The following is a 24,000-nucleotide window of genomic DNA, read 5'->3' on the forward strand; positions in this document are numbered from 1 at the left end:
AAATGGTTGCATTAATAATAACAAAATTAATAATGAATTTAGAAATTGTTTAATATATTACATAATCTTAAGCAAACATAAAAATTGTGTGTATATAAATATATATATATATATATATATATATATATATATATATATATATATATAAATAAAATGTATATATATTTATTATATATATATATATATATATATATATATATATATATATATATATATATATACACATATATATACACATGAAAAATATATAATAAAAATACAAAAGTAAAATGTCCAGACACAAATATGCTTAATTGTGATGAAAATAATGCAATAAATGCAGAAAATATAAATGGACCAAACATGACCAAAAATCATATTCATATTTTTATGTCAAAATGTGACCTTGACTTGACTTTTAGAAGATTACATTTCCACTCTTTTTACCCCATAAACTGTTACTTGTTATTTTTTGTGAATATATTTTTGGAATTTAATATTTTATTTAAAGCTCCGCGTGCCGTCAGCCTGAAAGGAGCATTTCTGTGCCTTGAAAGCATACGTGTATCATTAAAAGTACCCAGAAAACATGTTAAAAGGCCTGCGTGCGTCATCCTCGTCAGAGATGTGGAGACGTGAACTCGAGAGTTTCTGTGAATTCGGAAGGACCCTCGGAGCGCTGAACTCCATAGATTGGTTTGGGACCTGCTTTTGTGTCGAGCTATTATTGGCAAACGGTTCAGATGCATTCAGAATTACACACACATCGATTCTGGCATCGTCGGGGGTTATGCCGGCCAAAGCACAAAGCAAAACAGCCACCGCACTTTGAGTTCTGCTGCGGTCCAGTAGCATGTAACCGCTTTCCGTTTTTAAACAAAGCTTGAGGGCTTTAGCCTGGCAGACGCTGATGCCACAGCCCTAAGGTTTGACCGAAATAGTGCAATGATATATGCAGAGTTTAAAAAAGAGAGTAATATCGCGGAGCAAGGCTTTAAAAGGTTGAAAAGTGGAAGCGCTTTAGATGCAAAACAAATGTCTCTCAAAGGAGAATTAAAACTTGTTTTAGTTTAAATGAAGCAGATTTTTTTGACCTCGTTGACAGATTTGTTCTTCTTTTAATCAAAAACTAACTTTATATTAATGCGTTTCGACTTTGCTTCTTAATGCATCTGATGAAAGAGTCTTTCCATTCCCTTTCCTTTTCTTTATTACATTTTTGGTACATAAATATTATGTCCGTATCCTAGCTAATAATTGCAATTAATAATGTGTTAATTTATTATGGCAATATTGGTTGCATGACCTAGGTTTTTAAAATCGCTTATTAATAATTTCTAAATCACAATGCATTAATTAATTGTGCCAATATTTGCTACATCGCCTTGACTGTATTATTATAAGTTACTATAATAATATATAATATATTATATTATTATAAGTTATTATATTGCAGAAACATTTAAATTAATGATGTTAAATTATTATTATTAAATTATTATTATTATTATTAAATTAATAATAATTAATATAATTTATTAATTATAATTAATTATTAAATATAATTAATTATTATAATTGATTATTATTAAATTATTAAGGCAATTGTATTATCTTGATTTTACAAGAGATGAATTAAAAGCATATTAATTGTATTGCAGAATGAATAAATCGTGGCAGTAATAAATATATCAAACATAATATAATCATTTCCATATTGTACAATATTTGTCAGATTACGTGGTTTAAGCGAAACTATAACTAGTTTTGATTTCATTTGATAAATGTATTATTTTGCGTAAGATTAATGGAGAGTCACAAATGGACAATTATATTTATGCCGTGTTCCTCGCAGAAAGCCGTGTTTGTGTTTGTCCGCACACATGCATGCGTGTCAGAAGGGCGGGAGAAAGAAGCAATTAGGACGAGTCTGTTTGCACACTATTCATTCGAGTCATTAAAAGCCGAAGCGTTCGTTTAGCGTGTTTTCAAAGCGCCATTGTTTACCGATTGTCCTCAGAAGCCTGTTCCATCGCGCCGATCACGTCAGGTCTTTCAGGACGGTCAAACAAAGCGGACAGGTGGAAGCGCGGAGGGTGGCTTCGGCCCGACCAATGAGAATAATCACAGCTTCTTATTCACGGCGGGGCAGAAAGGCCGAGCGAGATTAATCTAAGTGGGTCGCGGCGAGGAAATCAATGCCGAAATTATTAAACCGATCGGGATTGTGCCATTTCGGGACGCTTCTGCGAAAAGTGGGATTGATGGCCGGGACGTTTTTTATTACGCGACGCGCGCCGGCCTCCTTCCTCTGGTAGCACGGTAAGAATATCCAACACTAATATGATTCCGTCTGACTGATAATGTGATTTTCGCCAGCGAAATAGTTAGTAAATGACAAATAAACTTGGCGAATCGTCTCGCAAGCCTCATTTTTCTTTCGCCTCTGGAGCCGGAGGAGAGCGCACAGGCCATTACAGGCCATCATTTAATGAAGACAATAACAAATAGGCTCACAAGTGAGTTGTATTTTTCTTTATCACATTACAGGAAGATCATAATGCCCTCAGGAACGGGGGAATAGAGTAGCGCGCGCTCGGAAGCTCGAGCGAGGACACGTGGCTGTGGAGGTTTGCGCTCAGATCAAGGTTCTGGCGTCGTTTGCTCGCGCTCGCGTCGCTCCAAACCTGTAGAGCTGACTTACAGCGGAATACCGAGGCGTGAGAAACTGATGAACTGCATAAAAGTAGGCCATTTGGGGTGTTTCTTAACACTGTGCTGCTTGAAGACAGATTATATATTTGGAAGACTTATAAGAGAATCACATATATAATAGATAGATACATGCATATATATACATGCATATATATATATGTATATATATATATATATATATATATATATATATATATATATATATATATATATATATATACATATATATATATATATATATATATATATATATATGTATGAAGAGTTATCGGTTTTTTGCAAATTATATATATATATATATATATATATATATATATATATATATATATATATATATATCATTAAGATTTTTAATGTTTAGAAAATAGTCTCGTTTGATCAGAAAAACATTAAAATCATTAATTAATATTTTTAAATTAATAATAAATATTTTTAAACAATTTTACACTACCATAATCCTCCAAAAGTCATCATTAGCTGCTCTATTATTACCGATTATTATCAGTGCTCGATTGCTGTCTATTAATGACGGTTATTATTATTATTATTTTTATTGATTATAGTCTTTACTACCACTTTTGATCAATTTTAATGCATCATTGCTAAATAAAAGTATTTTTTCTGACCCTCAAACTTTCAAACGGCGGTGCACAAAGACATTATACAGCAAAAAATAGCAATCAGAAATGATTTCTTGAGGAGTAAGTCAGTATGTTATGATATAATGATTTCTAAAGGATTGTGTGAATTATTCACAAACTATTTTAAACTCTAATAATGTTTCAGAATTATAAATTGAAATAGAAATGGTTAAATGCAGTATTGGTCTAAAAATCGTAGCAACCCCAGGCATTTAAATGTGTAAATATATATATAGTTATATGATTTGCAAACACAATTTTATGTAATGTATAAACCTGCTATGGCGAATAACTGCCTGCAAAGAAGCAGACAACTGAAGTAAAACTGCAAAAGCCATGTGCCACGTATGGCTTTTACTGAGCCACAAACAGAAGAACCTAAAAGTAGTCTACTGTGACCTCTTTGGAGTGAAATTGAAATGTGTGCCAGTGCAATGAGACACTTAATGAGAGTAAGAATGAGTGAGCGGATCTTAAAGGAGAACAGCGTGAAAACAGCAGCTGATGCAGCGGCTCTCTCAAATACGAAGCACACACCTTTTATTTGGATATAGGGAAGATGCCGTGAATGTCCTAAATGAATGCTGAAACTTCTTGCAATGTGTTAAAACATGTCTGCAAAGTGTAAAATATGTGTAATGTGTGGATATAGCAGCGAATTGTTAAAACGTGCGAGAAACATCATAACAATGTGTTTTAAACACGCTTGCAATGTGGACAATGTGATAAAACATGCTAAAACATAAACCTGCTAAAACGTGCTAGATGTTAAACTATCAGATAGACAATGTGATAAAACATGCTAGTGCTTAAACCACAATAAGCTAAAACGTGCTACAAAGATTAGAACAGTGTTTTAAAACATGCTAGTGAAGTGTTAAAACAATAGACGATGTGATAAAACATGCTAGCATGATGTTAAACCATCAGATAAGTGCTAAAACATGCTAGAAACGTTAGAACAGTGTATTAAAACATGCTGGTAAAGTGTTAAAACAATAGACAATGTGATAAAACATGCTAGCGAGATGTTAAACCATCAGATAAGTGCTAAAACGTGCTACAAAGATTAGAACAGTGTATTAAAACATGCTAGTAAAGTGTTAAAACAATAGACAATGCGATAAAACATGCTAGCATGATGTTAAACCATCAGATAAGTGCTAAAACGTGCTAGAAACATTAGAACAGTGTATTAAAACATGCTAGTGAAGTGTTAAAACAATAGACAATGTGATAAAACATGCTAGCATGATGTTAAACCATCAGATAAGTGCTAAAACGTGCTAGAAACGTTAGAACAGTGCTTTAAAACATGCTAGTGAAGTGTTAAAACAATAGACAATGTGATAAAACATGCTAGCATGATGTTAAACCATCAGATAAGTGCTAAAACGTGATAGAACAATGTGTTAAAACATGTTAGCGGTGGTGTAAAACATGTTAACGAGATGTTAAAATGATGCTAAAACTTGCTATAGATATTAGAACAGTGTATTAAAACATGTTAGTAAAGTGTTAAAACAACAGACAATGTGATGAAACATGCTAGCGATGTGGCAAAACATGCTAGCATGATGTTAAAACATGCAAGAAACGTAACAGTGTATTAAATGCTAGCAAACAGCATACAATGTGTTAAAACATGCTAGCAATGTGGCAAAACATCAGATAAGTGCTAAAGCAAAAATCTAGAATAAAACAATGTATTAAAACATGTTAGCGAGATGTTAAAATGTCAGATAAAAACATTAGAACAGTGTATTAAAACATGATAGCGAGGCGTTAAAACATCAGAAAAGAATGCTAGAAACATTCTAACAATGCTTTAAAAATGCTGGTTTAAGCATTCAACAAATAGCTTCTATGAACATTTCATTTCATGAACGTTTCATTGCTCCAGTGCAAATAAGAGCAGTCTGTAAGCGAAAGAGAAAGAAATTGCAGAACACGTCCGTTTTATTCCAGCTTGCAGTCCTAACGTGCAGGAACTTCCCACGAGGACCTGAAGGGAACGAGCGAGTGAAGCAGGAATGACAGCTGACCCCACAGCAAGCGTCTTTAGCCACGGCGCGATTGTTTTTTAGCTGCCGCAGCCTTCCTGCGTTTGTCTCTGTGTTTAGCTGCTGTCTGACAGGGTCTCTAATAATATTGCGAGTCGGCGCTGTCAACCGGAGCGCTCCGGGAATGCGGCGGTGTGTGAGAGACGTGCTAAAACAACAGAGTGGCCCGCGGCGAGCCCGTGAGCTTGAGCGCTGTCTGTCCTTCTATGAAGCGACAGCTGACGGTGGGCAGAAAGAACGGCGCTCGAGTGGAGGTCTAAGCAGGTGTAGAGCTGGCGCAAAGCGAGGAAAAACCCTCTGCTGGGAGGGTGCTTAAACTAGCAAGAGGTGGCTAGCTTTGCTGTGATGGCTGGAAACACATGTTTTATGTTTTTTTAGTTTCTGGAAACACGAGGCACAACTCAACACTGTTTTTTCACGGTAGAGATGTGTCTGTTTATAATAATTATAATAACAGTGTATTAAAACATGCTAGTGAAGTGTTAAAACAATAGACAATGTGATAAAACATGCTAGCGAGATGTTAAAACATCAGATAAGTGTTAAAACGTGCTAGAAATATTAGAACAGTGTATTAAAACATGTTAGCGGTGGTGTAAAACATGTTAGCGAGATGTTAAAATGTCAGATAAGCGCTAAAAATGTGCTATAGATATTAGAACAGTGCATTAAAACATGTTAGTAAAGTGTTAAAACAATAGACAATGTGATGAAACATGCTAGCGATGTGGCAAAACATGCTAGCATGATGTTAAACCATCAGATAAGTGCTAAAACATGCTAGAAACATTAGAACAGTGTATTAAAACATGCTAGTGAAGTGTTAAAACAATAGACAATTTGATAAAACATGCTAGCGAGATGTTAAAACATTGGATAAGTGCTAAAACGTGCTAGAAACATTAGAACAGTGTATTAAAACATGTTAGCGGTGGTGTAAAACATGTTAGCGAGATGTTAAAATGTCAGATAAGCACTAAAAACGTGCTATAGATATTAGAACAGTGCATTAAAACATGTTAGTAAAGTGTTAAAACAATAGACAATGTGATGAAACATGCTAGTGATGTGGCAAAACATGCTAGCATTATGTTAAACCATCAGATAAGTGATAAAACGTGCTAGAAACATTAGAACAGTGTATTAAAACATGCTAGTGAAGTGTTAAAACAATAGACAATGCGATAAAACATGCTAGCATGATGTTAAACCATCATATAAGTGCTAAAACTTGTTAGAAACGTTAGAACAGTGTATTAAAACATGCTAGTGAAGTGTTAAAACTATAGACAATGCGATAAAACATGCTAGCATGATGTTAAACCATCAGATAAGTGCTAAAACGTGCTAGAAACATTAGAACAGTGTATTAAAACATGCTAGTGAAGTGTTAAAACTATAGACAATGCGATAAAACATGCTAGCATGATGCTAAACCATCAGATAAGTGCTAAAACGTGCTAGAAACGTTAGAACAGTGTATTAATTGTATACAAAAAAATTTTTTATTTGAAATATGCTTAGTCATGTTAGCAACATGCTAAAAATAGCGATTTGCTAACACCTGCTAAGTAAATTTGTGAACAACATGGTTAAAAAAGCAACAGAAACATGCTAGCAACATGCTAAAACAATAGTAATGTGCTGAAACATGTTTACAACGTAAAAAAACCCACAATAAAATAACCTTAATCGTATTAGCGACATGCTCAAAAGCAATAGTAGTGTGCTAAAATACGCAAGGCGCCAAAAATGTTCCAAAACATGCTTAATCGTTTTAACGACACACTAAAACAATAGCAATGTATGAAAATATGCTAACAAGATGCTAAACATGTTAAAAACTTTGTTGATGACGTCAAAACAATAGCAATCAGTATAAATAAAGACAAAATGAGTAAATAAAAGCGATTAACGAATGCTAAAGATGTATAATTAAGGCTCATAATCATGTTTTATCGTAACGTTACTCAATTATTCGACATTTGAATGAAATAATTTCATTTATGTTTTGCCATTTCTATCATTTATTGTTTGTTTCCGTGTGGCTGTTTATAATCGGTACGTCCGTCTAAAAATCGGAGACTGTGATGTTTGGGGCTAATGAATAAAGCCATTTTTTTGGAGTTGTTGTTCTCCGACTCAAATTCTAGCCTAAATTACGTTACTAAACAAATTAAGCATTCATTAGGAGAAGCTGTGCGCTTGTCATCGCATCATGCATTGCGGTGAACAACTATTGCTCGCTAGGCTATTGTCAATCCGCTATTGTAATAATTTAAATAACATAGGTTATATTAATAAGCCTGTATTGATTAATGACGTATTTTCGCGTAAAATTGACCCTGGTATTAAGCGACTCCTAGCGATAAGCACGCTAGCGAAGTTCTAAATCATGCTAAAGCAGTCGTTGTGTGCCGAATCATGCTACCAGCATGTTAAAACGCGCTAATGACGCTAAAGAGGCTTTTTAGGGTTTTTTCGGACAAACGAGAGCGTCTTCGATAGACCTGCTTGACAGTTTATCAAGCTGCTGAATGGTTTCTCGGTCTTAAAGCCGCGACCGTCTCTCGATAGTGACTCAGCTCTAGCCCGAAAGCTCCCGGATACGTCTGCAATCAAGCACAGTCACTCTCCGTGACACGGCTCCGACCCTGAAGATTTCATCCGTACCTCAAGTAGGAGCAGAAACGGCTGTCAGAGATGATGACAAGCTACGCCCACGCCTCGATCGCCCGCTTCTCGCTAGCAGCCAGCCTTTCAATGCTAATCAGTGTATTAATCACTAATTGCTTCCCCACGCACGCAGACTGCTGTTCGCCTGGAAGGTGAGGCTTTGATTGACAGCAGGTTCAGTGGGCCGCTGTAATCACGGGGGAGAACGCGCGGTTAGCACGCTAGCAACGCGCTAATGACGAGGAGAGCGCGCTCTGAAATCAATACGCCCACTGAAATCAGACTCAAGTGACTCCTCCGCTCCGCCAGGCATCTCTTAGGATGAGTTCTGCTGCTGTTTGTAAAATGTCGAGGCTGAGGGTGAAGCCTGGAGTCGTTATGCTTAATCATGTCCCGAAATTACTTCTGGAAAGAACTCTTCGGAGGCATCCATTTTCCCTCGGCGCTGTCACCTGCGGAAACTACAAACACAAACGCAAAGGGGTCGGCTACAAATCACTATTAGCGCGACGGGCCGAGCAGATAGCGCTTGAAGTAAAGTCGATGTGTCGAGCTGAGCCGAACGCGCGCCGCGCAATTTCTGTATTTTTATGTGTGTGTGTGTGAACATGCGTCGCTCTTAGTTTCTTCGCTTCTTGAATGAAAATTGACTTTCGAAACTACTAGTCTTTATTTAGGGGCCGTAAAAAAAAAAGAAGGGTGCTCAGTGCAAGGACGTGAGTCGTGGTCGTCGCAAATTAATGTTTCATTTAAATGGAATTAATTTAATTCACCATTTATTTTCACATTTAATAAAAAAAAAAACTTGATATAGAAATTATTTTAATCCAGAAATTGCTTAATCCTGAAAATGAATTAATGTAAAATTAACTGTATAAAATATATATATAGTAAATATATATATATATATATATATATATATATATATATATATATATATATATATATATATATATATATATATGTTTACTATTTTCATTTTACAGTTAATTAATGTTATATATATATATATATATATATATATATATATATATATATATATATATATATATATATATATACATGTATATATATATATATATATATATATATATATATATATATATATATATATATATATATATATATATATATATATATGTATATGTATATATTATTGTTTTTATATACCATTTCTTCTGTATATATATATATATATAAATATATGTGTGTATAAATAATTATGTTTATAAAGTATATATATATATATAATTTACAACTATATAGCATATAATATAAATACATTTAAAATAATATGCTAGTATTTTTTTATTCTGTAGGCATTTTGTAAACAGTTAAATATAAAATAAAATTATAATATAGTGGGGAAAACGTTTTTATAAAGTATATGGTATATAATATATATTATATATATATATGATAAACATAGTAATATATTATAATTTACAACTTCAAAGTATGTTTACAGTAATGTTTTTAGACGGTAATAGCATGGTACTAAATGATTACTACGTTCTTTTACTGTAGATGCTGAAAGATCTAGAACCGATAGCAGGGTAGAACCGTAGCACATCTCCACTAAACGTGGTATAGTAAGAGTAAGATACCTGTTGAATAAAGTGAGCTGGACATCGCAGCTCTGCCGGACACGAAACCCGATCACGTGAACATGATTCTAGCGCAGAAAGCCATTGGTTTACTGTGTCTTCACTAAACAACTATCAGCTTTCATTTCACCTTCATTTCTTCAATCCTGGTCCGTGTGAAGCTGTGTGAGACGGGCGCTCGGTCTGATTTACTGAGCGTTCAGACGAGACGGAGAGGAGTCAGAGACCCGGTGATTGACAGCAGCTGAACGCAGCATTATGTGCTTCTGAAGAGGACTAATTACAGGCACTGTATCCGGCTGTAAATATGGGTAGTTGATGTATGAATGTGTCCTTTTTGTAACCTAAAAAAAAAAAAAAAAAAAAAAAAAAAAATATATATATATATATATATATATATATATATATATATATATATATATATATATATATATATATAATTTTTTTTTTTTTTTTTTGGCAGCTTTGAGAATATTTTTATGATCTTGAAAAAATGGAGAAAAAATCACTGAAAAAGTCATTCAGCAAAAGAAAAGGAATCTAAATGAATTTATTCAAGATTCATTATTCACACAATATTCACAATTTAATGTGTGTATCTATATCTATCTATCTCTATATATATATATATATATATATATATATATATATATATATATGTATTTTTCACATTTCACATTTCAAATATATTTTAATATACCTAAAATATGTAATATTTAAAAAATGTTACAATACTTTTTGGGATTTTATATGTATGGATATATGGATTGCGCACACATACACACACACACACAAACATATATGTGTGTCTGTGAGCGTGTGTGTGTGTCTGTCTGTGTCTGTGTCTCTGTGTGTGTGTGTGTGTGTGTGTGTCTGTGTGTGTGTGTCTGTGTGTGTCTGTCTGTGTGTGTGTGTGTGTGTGTGTGTGTCTGTGTGTGTGTGTCTGTTTGTGTGTGTGTGTGTGTGTGTGTGCGTCTGTGTGTGTATGTCTGTCTGTGTGTGTGTGTGTCTGTGTGTGTGTTTGAGTGTGTGTCTGTGTGTGTGTGTGTGTGTGTGTGTGTGTGCACAATCCATGTATCCATACATATAAAATCCCAAAAAATATTTTAGCACTTTATACTTATAAACATACTTATAAAATGTAAAATTTTTAAAATATTATATATTTTATGCATTCTTGCGCTCACATATATATGTGTGTGTGTGTGTGTGTGTGTGCGTTAACTTGATCAAAAGTGACAGTAAATCCATTTATAATATATATATATATTTAACTTTCTATTCGTCTGTGACTCCTGAAAAGTAAAATTTCAGGGTTTCCTCAAAAGACATTGTGCAGCACCACAGTTTTCAGCAGCGATATAATCATCAAACATGTTTCAGATCAGGATTTCTGAAGGATCACGTGACACCAAAAAAAAAGATATCCACGTAGAAAACCGCTTGTTTACTTTATAACAACATTTTTACTGTATTTTTGGTTCAATAAATGCAGCTTCCGATGAGCGGGAAAACACAAGCTCCTGAATCGTACTTTACGTCTTGAATTGAATCTAAAGATAGCGATGTTACGTTTTAGCTGGTTGTTGCTAACATAAATACATCTGATGGAGTTAAACCGTGATCTGACTCTGATGGTTACTCAGGTTAGCGTGTTAGTTAAAGGCCGTCGTCTTCATAATCAGCTGGGATTGAATAGATCTGATTGATCCAGGCTGACCTTGTTCCTGTTTTCAGTCCATCCTCTCGTAGACGTCTGTGGGAGAACTGCAGATCTCTGGCTCACGTTTTATTTAGTTTTTGTCACGTTGAAGTCTGTGCGCCCGATGCTCGGTGAGCTGTTTTGCGTAAAAGCGTCTGGCAAACTAGTAAAAGATGATTTTAAAGAACTAAATATAATCTTAAGATTGTATAGTTTTTATAATTTTTTTTTATATTTTCAGTTATTTATTGTAGTTCAATTTGCGTAATTTGATTATGTACATGTATATATAATGTCATAAATACTATAATATTAGTACAGTTGCTACTGTTACTAATAATAGTAAAAGGATATTAAAATATATTTTTAAAATTTAATATATATATATATATATATATATATATATATATATATATATATATATATATATATATATATATATATATATATATATACATACAGATATTTATATATATACAGATAGATATGGACATTATTATTAATATTAATTATTATTATTATTATTATTACTTATAATATTTTGTAAAATATTTATCTATTTATAATTATTAAATATACATTGTAAAACAAAATATTACATAAAAACAAGTAATAATATAATTAATATAACATATTAATGTTTATATACAGTTTACATACTGTGTATGTTTATTTATTATTTATATATTAATATTACAGTATTGCATTGTAAAATATTTCTGAAATGTATTTAAATATGAATAAATAGTAAATGCAAATATTAAACGTGAGCAACAATGTAGCATTAAAAGAAAGAAAGAATATAAGTTGTTTTTCTCATTTAGCTCTCATTCAGTTTTTCACCTCTTTGTTTTGATCTCAGCTTTGTCTCAATGAGCAAAACAGCGTCTGGAGCTGAGCGCTAATAACAGTGTAATTGATGGCTGTTTCTAGTCCTGGATGAAGCTCGTCAGATCAGGGTTCACGTGCACGGAGACGTTCAGATACACACACGCAGCGTCTTCATTATTTCTCTGGACGCTCGCAGGACGTTTCCTCATATATATGCAGATCGTCACGGGCCAATCTGCTTTTATGGGAGCCGGTCTCTGCGTATCTGTTCGGAGATGCTTTATGAAAATGGAAATAGTTAGGGCCGGATGACAGCCGTATCAATAATCAACAGGATTAAGTGCGAATAACTCACGGCGTGTTATATTACACATACGCTGAAAAAAAGAAACAATATTAACTCAGAAAGCGTTGGTACATTTCACGCATAATTATAGAAAGCGGAAGGCGGCGCGCTGAATTAAAGTGAAATTTTAATGTCGAATAAAATATTAATATAATATAATAATATAATAAAATATTATGTTCTAGTAAAAACAGTGTCTGGACACTTTTTTAATTTAATTTAATTATTAAAAAAAAATTGCACTATAATCGTTCATTACCGATCATTTAATAGAATAATTCATGCAAAAAACGTTTCTTATACCATAATGGTTTTCTAAACCGCACTTAAAGTTTAAAATATCCCAAAAAAATCTTTCAAATAGAATACATAAAAAATATATATATTATAAATAAAAAATATATATATATTATATTATAATTTAAAAAGTACACTAATCATTTAAATAGCAAAAGTTTAGTATCATTGATATAGTATAAATTTCTCTGTTAATATTGTAATTTGTTTTTATGTACATACATATCCATATTTATTAATTTATTATACATTTTTATTTCAAGTTTAGTACATTTTTGTTTAATTTAAAAATAGTTTTAAATATATTTTCATTAATTAATGAATCATATACATTTGTAAATATATATATATATATATATATATATATATATATATATATATATATAAATGTTAAACAAATTTTCTAAATAATAAAATATTTAAATGTAATTTAATTCATTTAATATACGTTTTCTAAGTAATCATTTTAGTTTATTTATTGATTTTTTTTAGTTGATTTTAACTGATTTTATTTGAAGTAACACAACGTATTCGTTCATGGTTTTAGTTTTAGTTAAAAGCGCCGTGTTTTAGATGTAAATGTCAGCGCTTCATGAATTCATATTCTCCAGCACGAGGACTTGTTAGCCGCGGCGTCTCGGCCTTCTCTGGGGCTCTTTCTCCGGCCGATGACATTCTGCCTCTTGTTTGCGTCTGCGGCGCACGAGGATGATGATGATGATGATGATGTCATCTCTGATGCTGCCACACACTCAGCTGACATTTGACTTTGGCTCCGGACGAGTGTGTGACGATACACACACACCAGCAGCACAGCCTCCTGACTACAGCCTCAGGAATCCCCACACACACACACACACACACACACACACACACACACACACACAGACACAGATACACACACACACACACACACACACACACACACACACACACACACACACACACACACACACACACACACACACAGACACACAGACACACACACACAGATACACACACACACACACACACACACACACACACACACACACACACACACACACACAGATACACACACACACACACATACACACACACACACACACATACACACACACACACAAAACACACACAGATACACACACACACACAGACAGACACACACACACAAAAGCACACACACACACACAGACACACTCACACACATTCACAAACATGCACACACAAAGCACACACACACACTCTCACACACACACAAAGGCACACAGACACACACATACACACAAAAGCACACTCACACACACACACACTTTCACACACTCACACACAGACACACACATTCACAAATACTCACACACACACAAAAGCACACACACACACATAAACAAGCACATACACACACACGCATGCACACACTTGCTTACACACACACTAACACACGCACTCATACACACACACTCCTGAGGTGTGTTTGTGAACGCAGAGCTTCGTTTGGCAAGAGATGAAAGTCATTTAGCATTTCGTGTGTGTTTCTCAGGTTAGTGTGTGAAGTTTTGAGCGTGTGTGTCAGCAGCGGTTTGTGCTGCTCTCTTTGTCTGGAGCTGACGTTCACACATTAGCCGCTGGTTGAGTGTGTGTGAGTGTGTGTGAGGTGTGTGAGTGTGTGTGAGGTGTGTTTGCGTGGCCTGGATCGGTCGGAGCCGCTCAAACACACGTCGTGACGTCTCTGTCAAGCAGACATCAGAGACGCCTCCGCAGGGACCCTAATCAGTGTGCTCCAAGACGTCTCCATGCACTGCAGAAATACTCTTCTAGCTTGGAGTTTTTTTTTATTATTTTTAGGCAAAAAATCTAATAATTTTAAATCAACAAGTAAACTTTATTGTCAAAAAATAATTACGTTTTTGTTTGAAACAAGAAAAATAATCTGCCAAAAAATAATATTGTTTTCCTAGTGGCATTATTTTAGTAGCATTTATATATATTTATATATACATATATATATATATATAATATATATTTTTTTATTTTTTTTTTTTTTTTTGATGCCTATATAGTATGTATTATTTTTAATAATACTATAATTCTCCATCACCAATTACAGAATCATTCATGCAAAAATTTATATTGTTAAAAAATATGAGGATCAATTAAATTCAACATAAAGTATGTAATTTTTTAAAATAATTTTAGCTTTTTTTATATATAATATAAAATATTTTTAATTAATTAATTAATTAATAATATCTAAATATATGTCTATATGTTTATATTAATATCTAAATATAAAAATATCTATTTTTATAAAATGTTAAATACATTTTATGAATGATTAAATTATTTAATTGTCTTTTTTCTCATTTTTATTTATTTATTTATTATTTATGATTTGTAGTTATTCAAGGGCATTCAACGGAATGCACACTAAATAAAATTTTATTTCCAGAAACAAAACGTCTTTTATATAGTGTGTATTAATTATTAACATTATACGAATGTTGCTGCATTCATTTAATGTAAAAATGCGATTAATTTTAGGTTCCACTTTATTTTAAGGTCTCTTAAGTATGATATATCATAAGTGCGTTTTAACCGTAAACCTATCCACTCAGAAGTTTAAACTAAAATGTAAGGTTTAAAAAAGTGAGATAAACATCACAATCAGAACCAAAAATATAATTTTTTAGCAGAGCTCCAATGGCGCAGCTGCATTCTGCGAAAGGGGGCGGGGGCTCATTTGCATTTAAAGAAACAGGCAACAAAAAAAAAGCGCTTCTGTTTCCTCTCAAAGTAAGCATCTTCAAAACAATATAATAAATATTCTGTAGGGCTGAAACGTCACAGACACGTTCTGGGGACACCAGGGACTTATATTACATTTAGTAAAAATCATAATATGTCTCCTTTAAGTCTCCTTTATTTACTTACTATATGGTTAGGGTTTGATTTAGGGTTACTTGCATGCAATTATTCACTATTTATTGTGATTATACTGCATGCAAAATGGATATACATTTTATTTGATGTTATTTTAGCTGCTGCTCAATCAATCTGAGCAGCTGACAGATCATTGCAGAGCTTCAGCGAGGCGTCTCTGGACATGTTTACATGTGTTTGGGTCCTTAACAAGCAATTATCTTCATTAAACACCTGTCAGGAAATCAATACTGCGGTATGTGACCTCTTTTAAAGAATACAGTCATTATTCATCGTAAATGAAGTGCGTTCAAACTCTGTTAACAACTATATATATATATATATATATATATATATATATATATATATATATATATATATATATAATAATGGATTGAAATAGTTTATATGTAAGCTTTATATGTAAAAATATTTTTGTATAGATACTACTTCACTGAATAGAAGTCATTTTCTCACAGAAATTGGTTGGAAATTTCACATATAATGAAAAAAAATTATTTAAACATGAAATTCAAGAAGAAAGGTAATAATAGTAATAATAAAAAAATTATAATATAAATAGTAAAAAGTATAAAGTAGTATTTTCTTGTAAAACATAAGTAATCTTTGAAAAATGTATTATTATTATTATTATTATTATTATTATTATTCTAAATTAATTCATTCAATTAATTCAAGTATTTGATATGAACAGTTTTAATAAGATAAATAAAAACATAAATACATAAACAATATAAATTATTAATATACAAACATTACCATGTTAATATCAGTAATGTGTTAAAATATTTAAGAATTAATTAAATAATGTACATAGTCATCAGTTATGATATCAATGATAAATAATGTACATACTGTACATGCATTTTTTTATATTCTATTGAATATCAGCTGTAATGTATCTGATGCATCATTAATCTCGAGGTACTGTGAATGTGTGTGTGTGTGTGTGAGAGTGTGTGTGTGTGTGTGTGTGTGTGTGTGTGTGTGTGTGTGTCTGTGTGTGTCTGTGTGTGTGTGTGTGTGTGTGTGTGTGTGTGTGTGTGTGTGTGTGTGTGTGTGTGTGTGTGTGTGTGTGTGTGTGTGTGTGTGTGTGTCTGTGTGTGTGTGTGTGTGTGTGTGTGTGTGTGGGAGCTGATGCTGTGAAAGTAAGACGCCGCAGGCTCCTCTCTCTCTCAAAGCAGAAAGCGCGGTCAGAAACGCTGCTGCCGGGCCACGAAACAATCCCGGCGCGGTGGGTTTTTGTTGGGTTCTGCTGGACACAATGTGGTTCCGCGGCCTTCCGGGCGGCGCTCTTCAAATGGTATGGAAATAAAGAGTGGGATTATGCCGAGGAAAGACAGGAGCGCCTGCCAAAATCTGCTTAACCCCTCGTTCCCAGGAGAGACAGCACTACCTTCTCAGACCCGCTGCTATATAATGAGTTTTCTCTTAAAACAACAAGAAACATCTGCAGATGGGCTCAGAAAATCAGATTAAAGGGGAAAATAGATGATTTTTCTGACCCCACTTGTTTTATGCATAAACTTAATTTGAATATATATTTTTTGGAAAATAAAACAACATTATTTTGTCAACATATCTTGTTTTAAGAATATTCAGATATTTTTATTGCTTCATTTTGAGCTCATTCAGGCCTGTAGAAAAAAAAATCCCATTAATGATTAATGCTCAGATAATAAGAACTTAAATGAACAAAACATATCTAATATAATAATAACAATAATAGTAATAATGTTAGTTCGTGTTAGTTCAGGTGTAATAAAGGATCAAACAATTTAGCACATTTTTACAATGTATTTTATGAATATGATTAGAAATTAAATATGCTTTAGAATTATTTGTAATTATCGGTTCTAATTGAACCATTAGAACTGGAACTAATGTTAACAAGTGTAAGAAATAAAATTATAATTATAATAAAATAAGAATGTTATGTAAAATAAAATGATAATAAAAAATATATAAATAATGTTAACAAGCAGTGAAAATAAAATGATAATAATAATAATAAACTAATAAATAATGTTAGCAAGTGTAAAAATAAAATGATAATATAAAATAATAAATAATAAAATGAAGTGAAATAAAATAATACCATTGGATAAAAAAGTAAATATTTCCTTGGCTGAAATATAAAAAGTTAAAATAAAAATGACAAAAGAAAATTATATAAATATTTTTATTTTTAAAAAATTAAGCTTGAAATAAAAATGTAAATCTAAGGATAAAATGAGGAAAAACTAGTGAAAAATACAAAAATGTCTCCCCGTAATCATGGCGTCTGAACTCTAATGTCTCTGAGAGCGGAGCGTTCAGGCTGTAAACATCTGGCTGAGGTCTGAAGGAGGCACTTGTTTGAGCTCAGCGATGCAGATGTTCTCATTGTGTCGTGTGATTTGTGAGAAACCATCTCTCGTCCAGGAGCAGATGGTCCGGTCCGAGCTCGTCTGACGTGGATAATGGTGTCTCCTCATTGAGCATCCGTCGTCAGACACAGCGGCGTGTTTGTTCTCGTCCGAATGAGCGAAGCGATGGCACTACAGACCAGCTGCTGTAAAGAGTCTGAACGAGAGACGCGCGGATCAAAACATAAACATCAGAAATAATTACCAGCAGTTTGCAAAACAACTCTATTGTTTCTCGTTGAGCAAGTTTCTTAATAAAGAATAGCATGCGACGCTTTGTATTAGGGTGTCTTTGTTACACACGTTACATGCACGTACTGTAATTAATTATGCATAATTACATGCAAGGAACTGTAAACAAACGCTAATCCTAACCCTAACCATGTAGTAAGCAACCATTTTCCGATATACTAAAACTCTACAATACTAAAAAACAACTTCTTCTAGATTAAAACAATGCATCTGGTTCTCTTCGTGTTTTATACACTACTGGTCAAAAGTTTGGAATAATTAAGATTTACTGTTTTGTTAAGAAGTCTGCATTTATTTGATCAAACTGTAACATTGTGAAAGATAAGTGTTTCATAATATTTATTTCGTCTTCAGATATTTACTCTTGGAGGCACATTGAGATCTCAATATCTCTGGAGGTGAATTATATAGGGCCTTAAAAATGAGAATACTAAAAGAAAACATGATAAAGAACCAACCTGTAAAAGGATGTTTTGATATCTTTAATACTTCTTGAATTATAGCCATGCAAACTTTGGAAAAAACGTAAAAACTCATGCCTACTTTTGGAGCCACGCTGAGATCCCAGTATCTATAGACTGGAATCATACAGGAGCTTAAAAATCAGCATACTGAAAGAAATGTTTGTTAAACACTAACATCTAAAGGGATTTTAGGATATCTTTAATATTTCTTGAGTTATCATTTGGTTGATGCACACTTTACAAAAAAAAAGCTTAAAAAGTGTTTTGTTTCGTTTTTTCCATCGGCAAAACACTGCAACAAAGATTACTAAAGTTAAGAGATTTTACTAAAAAATATACCAATCTCAGCATAAAAGTAAAATAATGATATTATCATTTTTCTAAAGTCATTTTCCTGCCCCTGTAATTTGGCAACAAATGTCAGGTGAAACTGTAATATTTACTCTTGATAAGAGCTCGCCACATTTAAACCCCAATATCTCTGGAGGTAAATTACATAGGACCAGTGCAAAATGAGAATGCTAAAATCATAAACATAGTTCTAGTAAGGACCTGTGTTTTGGACTAGCAAAAGTTTGTTATTGCTGCAGAACCCATTACTTAAACTTTTGAGGTCATAAGCCATGAATTAATATTTTGCATTAGAAAAGCATAGGTCAAAAAGATATATTTTTAAGATGGAAAAACGCAGTTTTACAGATGCTAGAAACATGATTTTCAAAGGAAAGATTATGTCAAACAGCACACCTAGGACTGATGATGAAAATAACAGAGCAGCATCAAGTGATAGGCTGTATTTAATTATTTATGTGGGGTTTTTGCCATAGCAAACTTTGAATTTAACATTAAGAAGTTACTCATCATCCAGCTTTTTAAAATTATCAAGGCTAAAACATTTTGCAGTGAAAGTTAAGATGACTCCTGATAATATCTCCCTAACTGTGTAAAACTGGTCCTAGCAATAGGAACTCCATACACTTTTGACCTCCTCATTTAATGCCACAAACTAAAATATTTTAAAACCATGCTAAGGCGCCTGTAATGCCAACATTAGTCTATCCAACAAATGTCAGTTGAAACTAAGTATATAATTACTCAGATTGAGCCACATTTTAAACCTCAATACTCTGGAGGTAAATTACATAGGACCTTAAAAGGAAAATGAGAATGCTAAAAGAAAAAAAAATGGTAAAGAACCAACTTGCCAAAGGATTTTATGATACCAGTTTAATACTTCTTGAATTTATGACTTCTGGAAAGATCTTTTAAAGTTTAGATGGAGTAAAAACGTAAAACATGTGAAACTCATGCCTACTTTTGGAGCCACGTTGAGATCCCAGTATCTAGACTGGAATCATATAGGAGCTAAAAATCAGCATACTGAAAGGATGTATGTTACACTAACATCTTTTTAGGATATTTAAATTTTTGAGTTAAAAACTGTTTTTTCTCTGTTTATGAACTCTAACATTGGCTAACAAAATTACTAAAGTTAAGAGATTTTACTAAATCTGCATAAAAGTGAAATAAATATTATCATTTTTCTAAAGTCATTTTCCTGCCCCTGTAATTTGGCAACAAATGTCAGGTGAAACTGTAATATTTACTCTTGGAGCCACATTTAAACCCCAATATCTCTGGAGGTAAATTACATAGGACCTTAAAAATGAGAATGCTAAAAGAAAAAATGGTAAAGAACCAACTTGCCAAAGGATGTTATGATACCTTTAATACTTCTTGAATTATAGCCATGCAAACTTTGGAAAAAACGTAAAAACTCATGCCTACAGAGACAAAAATGTTTTCTCTCTGTTATGAACTCTTAACATTGGCTAACAAAATTGCTAAAGTTAAGAGATTTTACTACCTCTGTGTAAAACTGAAATATTTACATTGACGTCTTTCTAAAATCATTTTCCTTCCCCTGTAATTTAGCAACAAATGTCAGATAAAACAACTCATATCTACCCTTGAAGCCATATTGGGATCCCAATATCTCTAGACTTGAATCTTAGAAATGCTTAGAAATGAGCATACTGAAAGAAAAGTTTGTTAAAAACCAACATCTAAAAGGATATTAGTATACCTTTAATTCTTCTTGAGTTGCAGCAATACAAACTTACCACAAAAGAATACAAAAGAACCACAACAAAGATTATACAACCCGCCGATCTCTGTGTGATACGATGGGTCTGAGATGAAGCTGAGAATGCAAATCTTCTTCTCTGGTCTCTCTCCAGCTGTGAAGTAAGCGCTTGGACAGGAGGCTCAGGATGAGAAGATGGCAGCCATACTGTTTCCACCGGGTCCTGACAGTCTACACCGGTTCACTCGTGAGTCCCTGGCTGGAATCGAGCAGCGGATCGCCGAGGAGGAGGCCCGCAATGCCAAGGAGTACCAGGAGGACCTGGGTGACGTGGAGCCGCCCAAGTCCCGGGCCGACCTGGAGGCCGGGAAACAGCTCCCGCGAATCTTTGGAGACATTCCTCCTGGACTGGTGGGCGTTCCTCTGGAGGACATCGATCCGTATTACTTCCAGAACAAGAGAGTGAGTGATGGGCACCACATCATCTGACCGCTGAAGAAATAAGCTCGTATGGTTTGTTAGGACAATGTTTGAAAATCTGTGACCCGAGGGTGCGACAAAAATCGAAATATTGAGAAAAATCACCTGCAAATTGGGTTTTTAGCAATGCATACCAAAGTAGGACATGATGTACTTGACATACTAATGATTTTTGCCATTTTAAACCCATAGATTTTTTCTTTATTGCTACAAATATCAACATTAAGGCTTCTGATGACGGCTTCTGTGCCGCGGGGATTATATACAGTCTGAACATGCTTTATGAATTACTGCTGAGATGAGCATAAGTGCCTTTAGTTAATGTTCATATTTGTCCTAATATCTTTCCCATTTAAAATAGCGCGTATTGCTTTGCATGAGATATATTTTATATCCAACTTTATGAGTTAGCATATCTGCCTTTTGTGATACAAACATTCAAGCAGTTGAGATTTGCTGTGTTTCATACATGGCTATGTGAGTCTATATAAGACTAACGTAATTAAAGCTTAGTGGCAAGATGGAAAAAATAAATAAATCAAGCATCAATTTGGATATACTATATATCTAACTTATGATAGGACAGTATTTGGCTGAGATACAGCTATTTGAAAATCTGAGAGTGCAAAAAAAACCCTAAATATTAAGAAAAAACGCACCTTTAAAGTTGTAATATATTTACAGTAGGATGTTTACAAAATATGTTCAGGGAACATGATCTTTACTTAATATCCTAAGGATTTTTGGTATAATATAAAAACAATGCAATGATTTAATTGTGAAATATTATTATACTTAAAATAGGTGTTCATTTCTGTCTTCAGATATTTGCTCCTGGAGCCACATTTAAACCCCAATATCTCTGGAGGTGAATTATATAGGGCCTTAAAAATGAGAATGATAAAAGAAAAAATGATAAAGAACCAACCTGTAAAAGGATGTTTTGATATCTTTAATACTTCTTGAATTGTAGCCGTGCAAACTTTGGAAAAAACGTAAAAACTCATGCCTACTTTTGGAGCCACGTTGAGATCCCAGTATCTATAGACTGGAATCATACAGGAGCTTAAAAATCAGCATACTGAAAGAAATGTTTGTTAAACACTAACATCTAAAGGGATTTTAGGATATCTTTAATGTTTCCTGAGTTACAGCCATGCACACTTTGGAAAAAAGCTTGTTTTTTCTTTCATTTTTGAACCATTGGCAAACCATTGGAGTTTTTAAACGATGCAATGATCTAACAAGCATTGATACGATATTACATTTTCTCTTTAGGATTCCTCTTCAGTTCATTTGGTCGCCGATGCGTTCGCGCTTTTTTTTTTTTTTTGCAGTTGCGTGTTTTTCGGGCGCATTTCGTCCCGGACGCTTGAGCTCAGAAGCGCTCCGGTTTCTCTACCTCGGTCGGAAAGGTTTAAACACGAGCAAAGAAACAGAGGCAAACAATGATCCCGAGTAAAGGGCATGTTTTCTGCAGGAACACAGACGGATGAATAGCGTGAGTCAGTGAGCCTCCGTTAATGCCTCCGCTGCTGCGCTGGCTTTCAGCAGCGCGCAAATCTCCATTTCTATGGATTTCAGCTAAAAGTTTGGACTCCGAACGCTTTAGATGCCATTTTGGGTGAGGAAATGTGCGCCGTTTAGGCTTTTCTAAGCCGCTAAGAACGATGAATTGACACTTAACAGGACTCCGAAGGTCCTTTCACATTTTTGCAAGCCGACACTGGTTTTCAGAAAATGAGACGTCGCGTCTTAAAACCCTGTTCGGACGGGATTAGTTCAGCATCCGGAGCGCATGACCTTACATAAGAGCCGCATCCAGGCTAGAAACACTCGTATCAGTCAAATCGCAGGCGTCAGTAATTTAATAATGCTCTTAATTGTGAACTCACATGGGCTCATAACTGCTGAAAAATGATTTTATTAAGTGCGCTCGTTGACGTAAAGGACATTCAGAGAAGCGTTCGTTCACTGCTGTCACGTACTCTCTACAAGTGTACCTCATTTATTATTTATTAGCATTTATTTTTATTTTTAATAATACATTGCATATATATTCGTTATAAATAACAATTCATTATTTATTCGTTATTTTTTATAATAATATTTCGCACCTTATTTATAGGTATACCTCTACAGGTTGTGTATCAGTATCTTAAAAGTACACTTTATTTATGAACCTAATGATAGCTTTTGAAAAAGGCGGCTTTTCTACCTTTTGTCTCATGGTAGAAAACGTACACCAATGAGTTTATATAAATATAAATCAATATAAAAAATGAGGAAAAAAATAAATAAATCTAAGAATAAATACTTAAAATGATTTATACTGAGAAAATATTTATAAATTAATTTTTACAGTAATTATTTTCTTATTATATTTATTTATATATCATTTCTGGTGCTCTCGCGTAGTATCGAGTGTATATATTATTTCAAAAGCAGCTCTTTATGGTCAAGTCTTGATTCAGTTCGGTTCTATTAATGTTACAAAAATAACGCAGCAAACGATTTCCGGTGCAAAAAATCAA

General features: G+C 33.5%; 1 protein-coding gene across 1 annotated transcript in view; it reads left to right on the forward strand.

The window, feature by feature from the left end:
- Positions 1-24,000, forward strand: part of scn5lab (sodium channel, voltage gated, type V-like, alpha b) — a 260,523-nt gene that overhangs the window by 7,176 nt on the left and 229,347 nt on the right. The window contains exon 2 of the mRNA XM_043225867.1: positions 21,141-21,448. Within this exon, the coding sequence (XP_043081802.1) occupies positions 21,182-21,448 (267 nt within the window). The 5' untranslated portion in view covers positions 21,141-21,181. The remainder of the gene's footprint in view (positions 1-21,140; positions 21,449-24,000) is intronic.

Source organism: Puntigrus tetrazona, chromosome 24 (genome assembly GCF_018831695.1).
Source record: "Puntigrus tetrazona isolate hp1 chromosome 24, ASM1883169v1, whole genome shotgun sequence".
Lineage (NCBI taxonomy): Eukaryota > Metazoa > Chordata > Actinopteri > Cypriniformes > Cyprinidae > Puntigrus > Puntigrus tetrazona.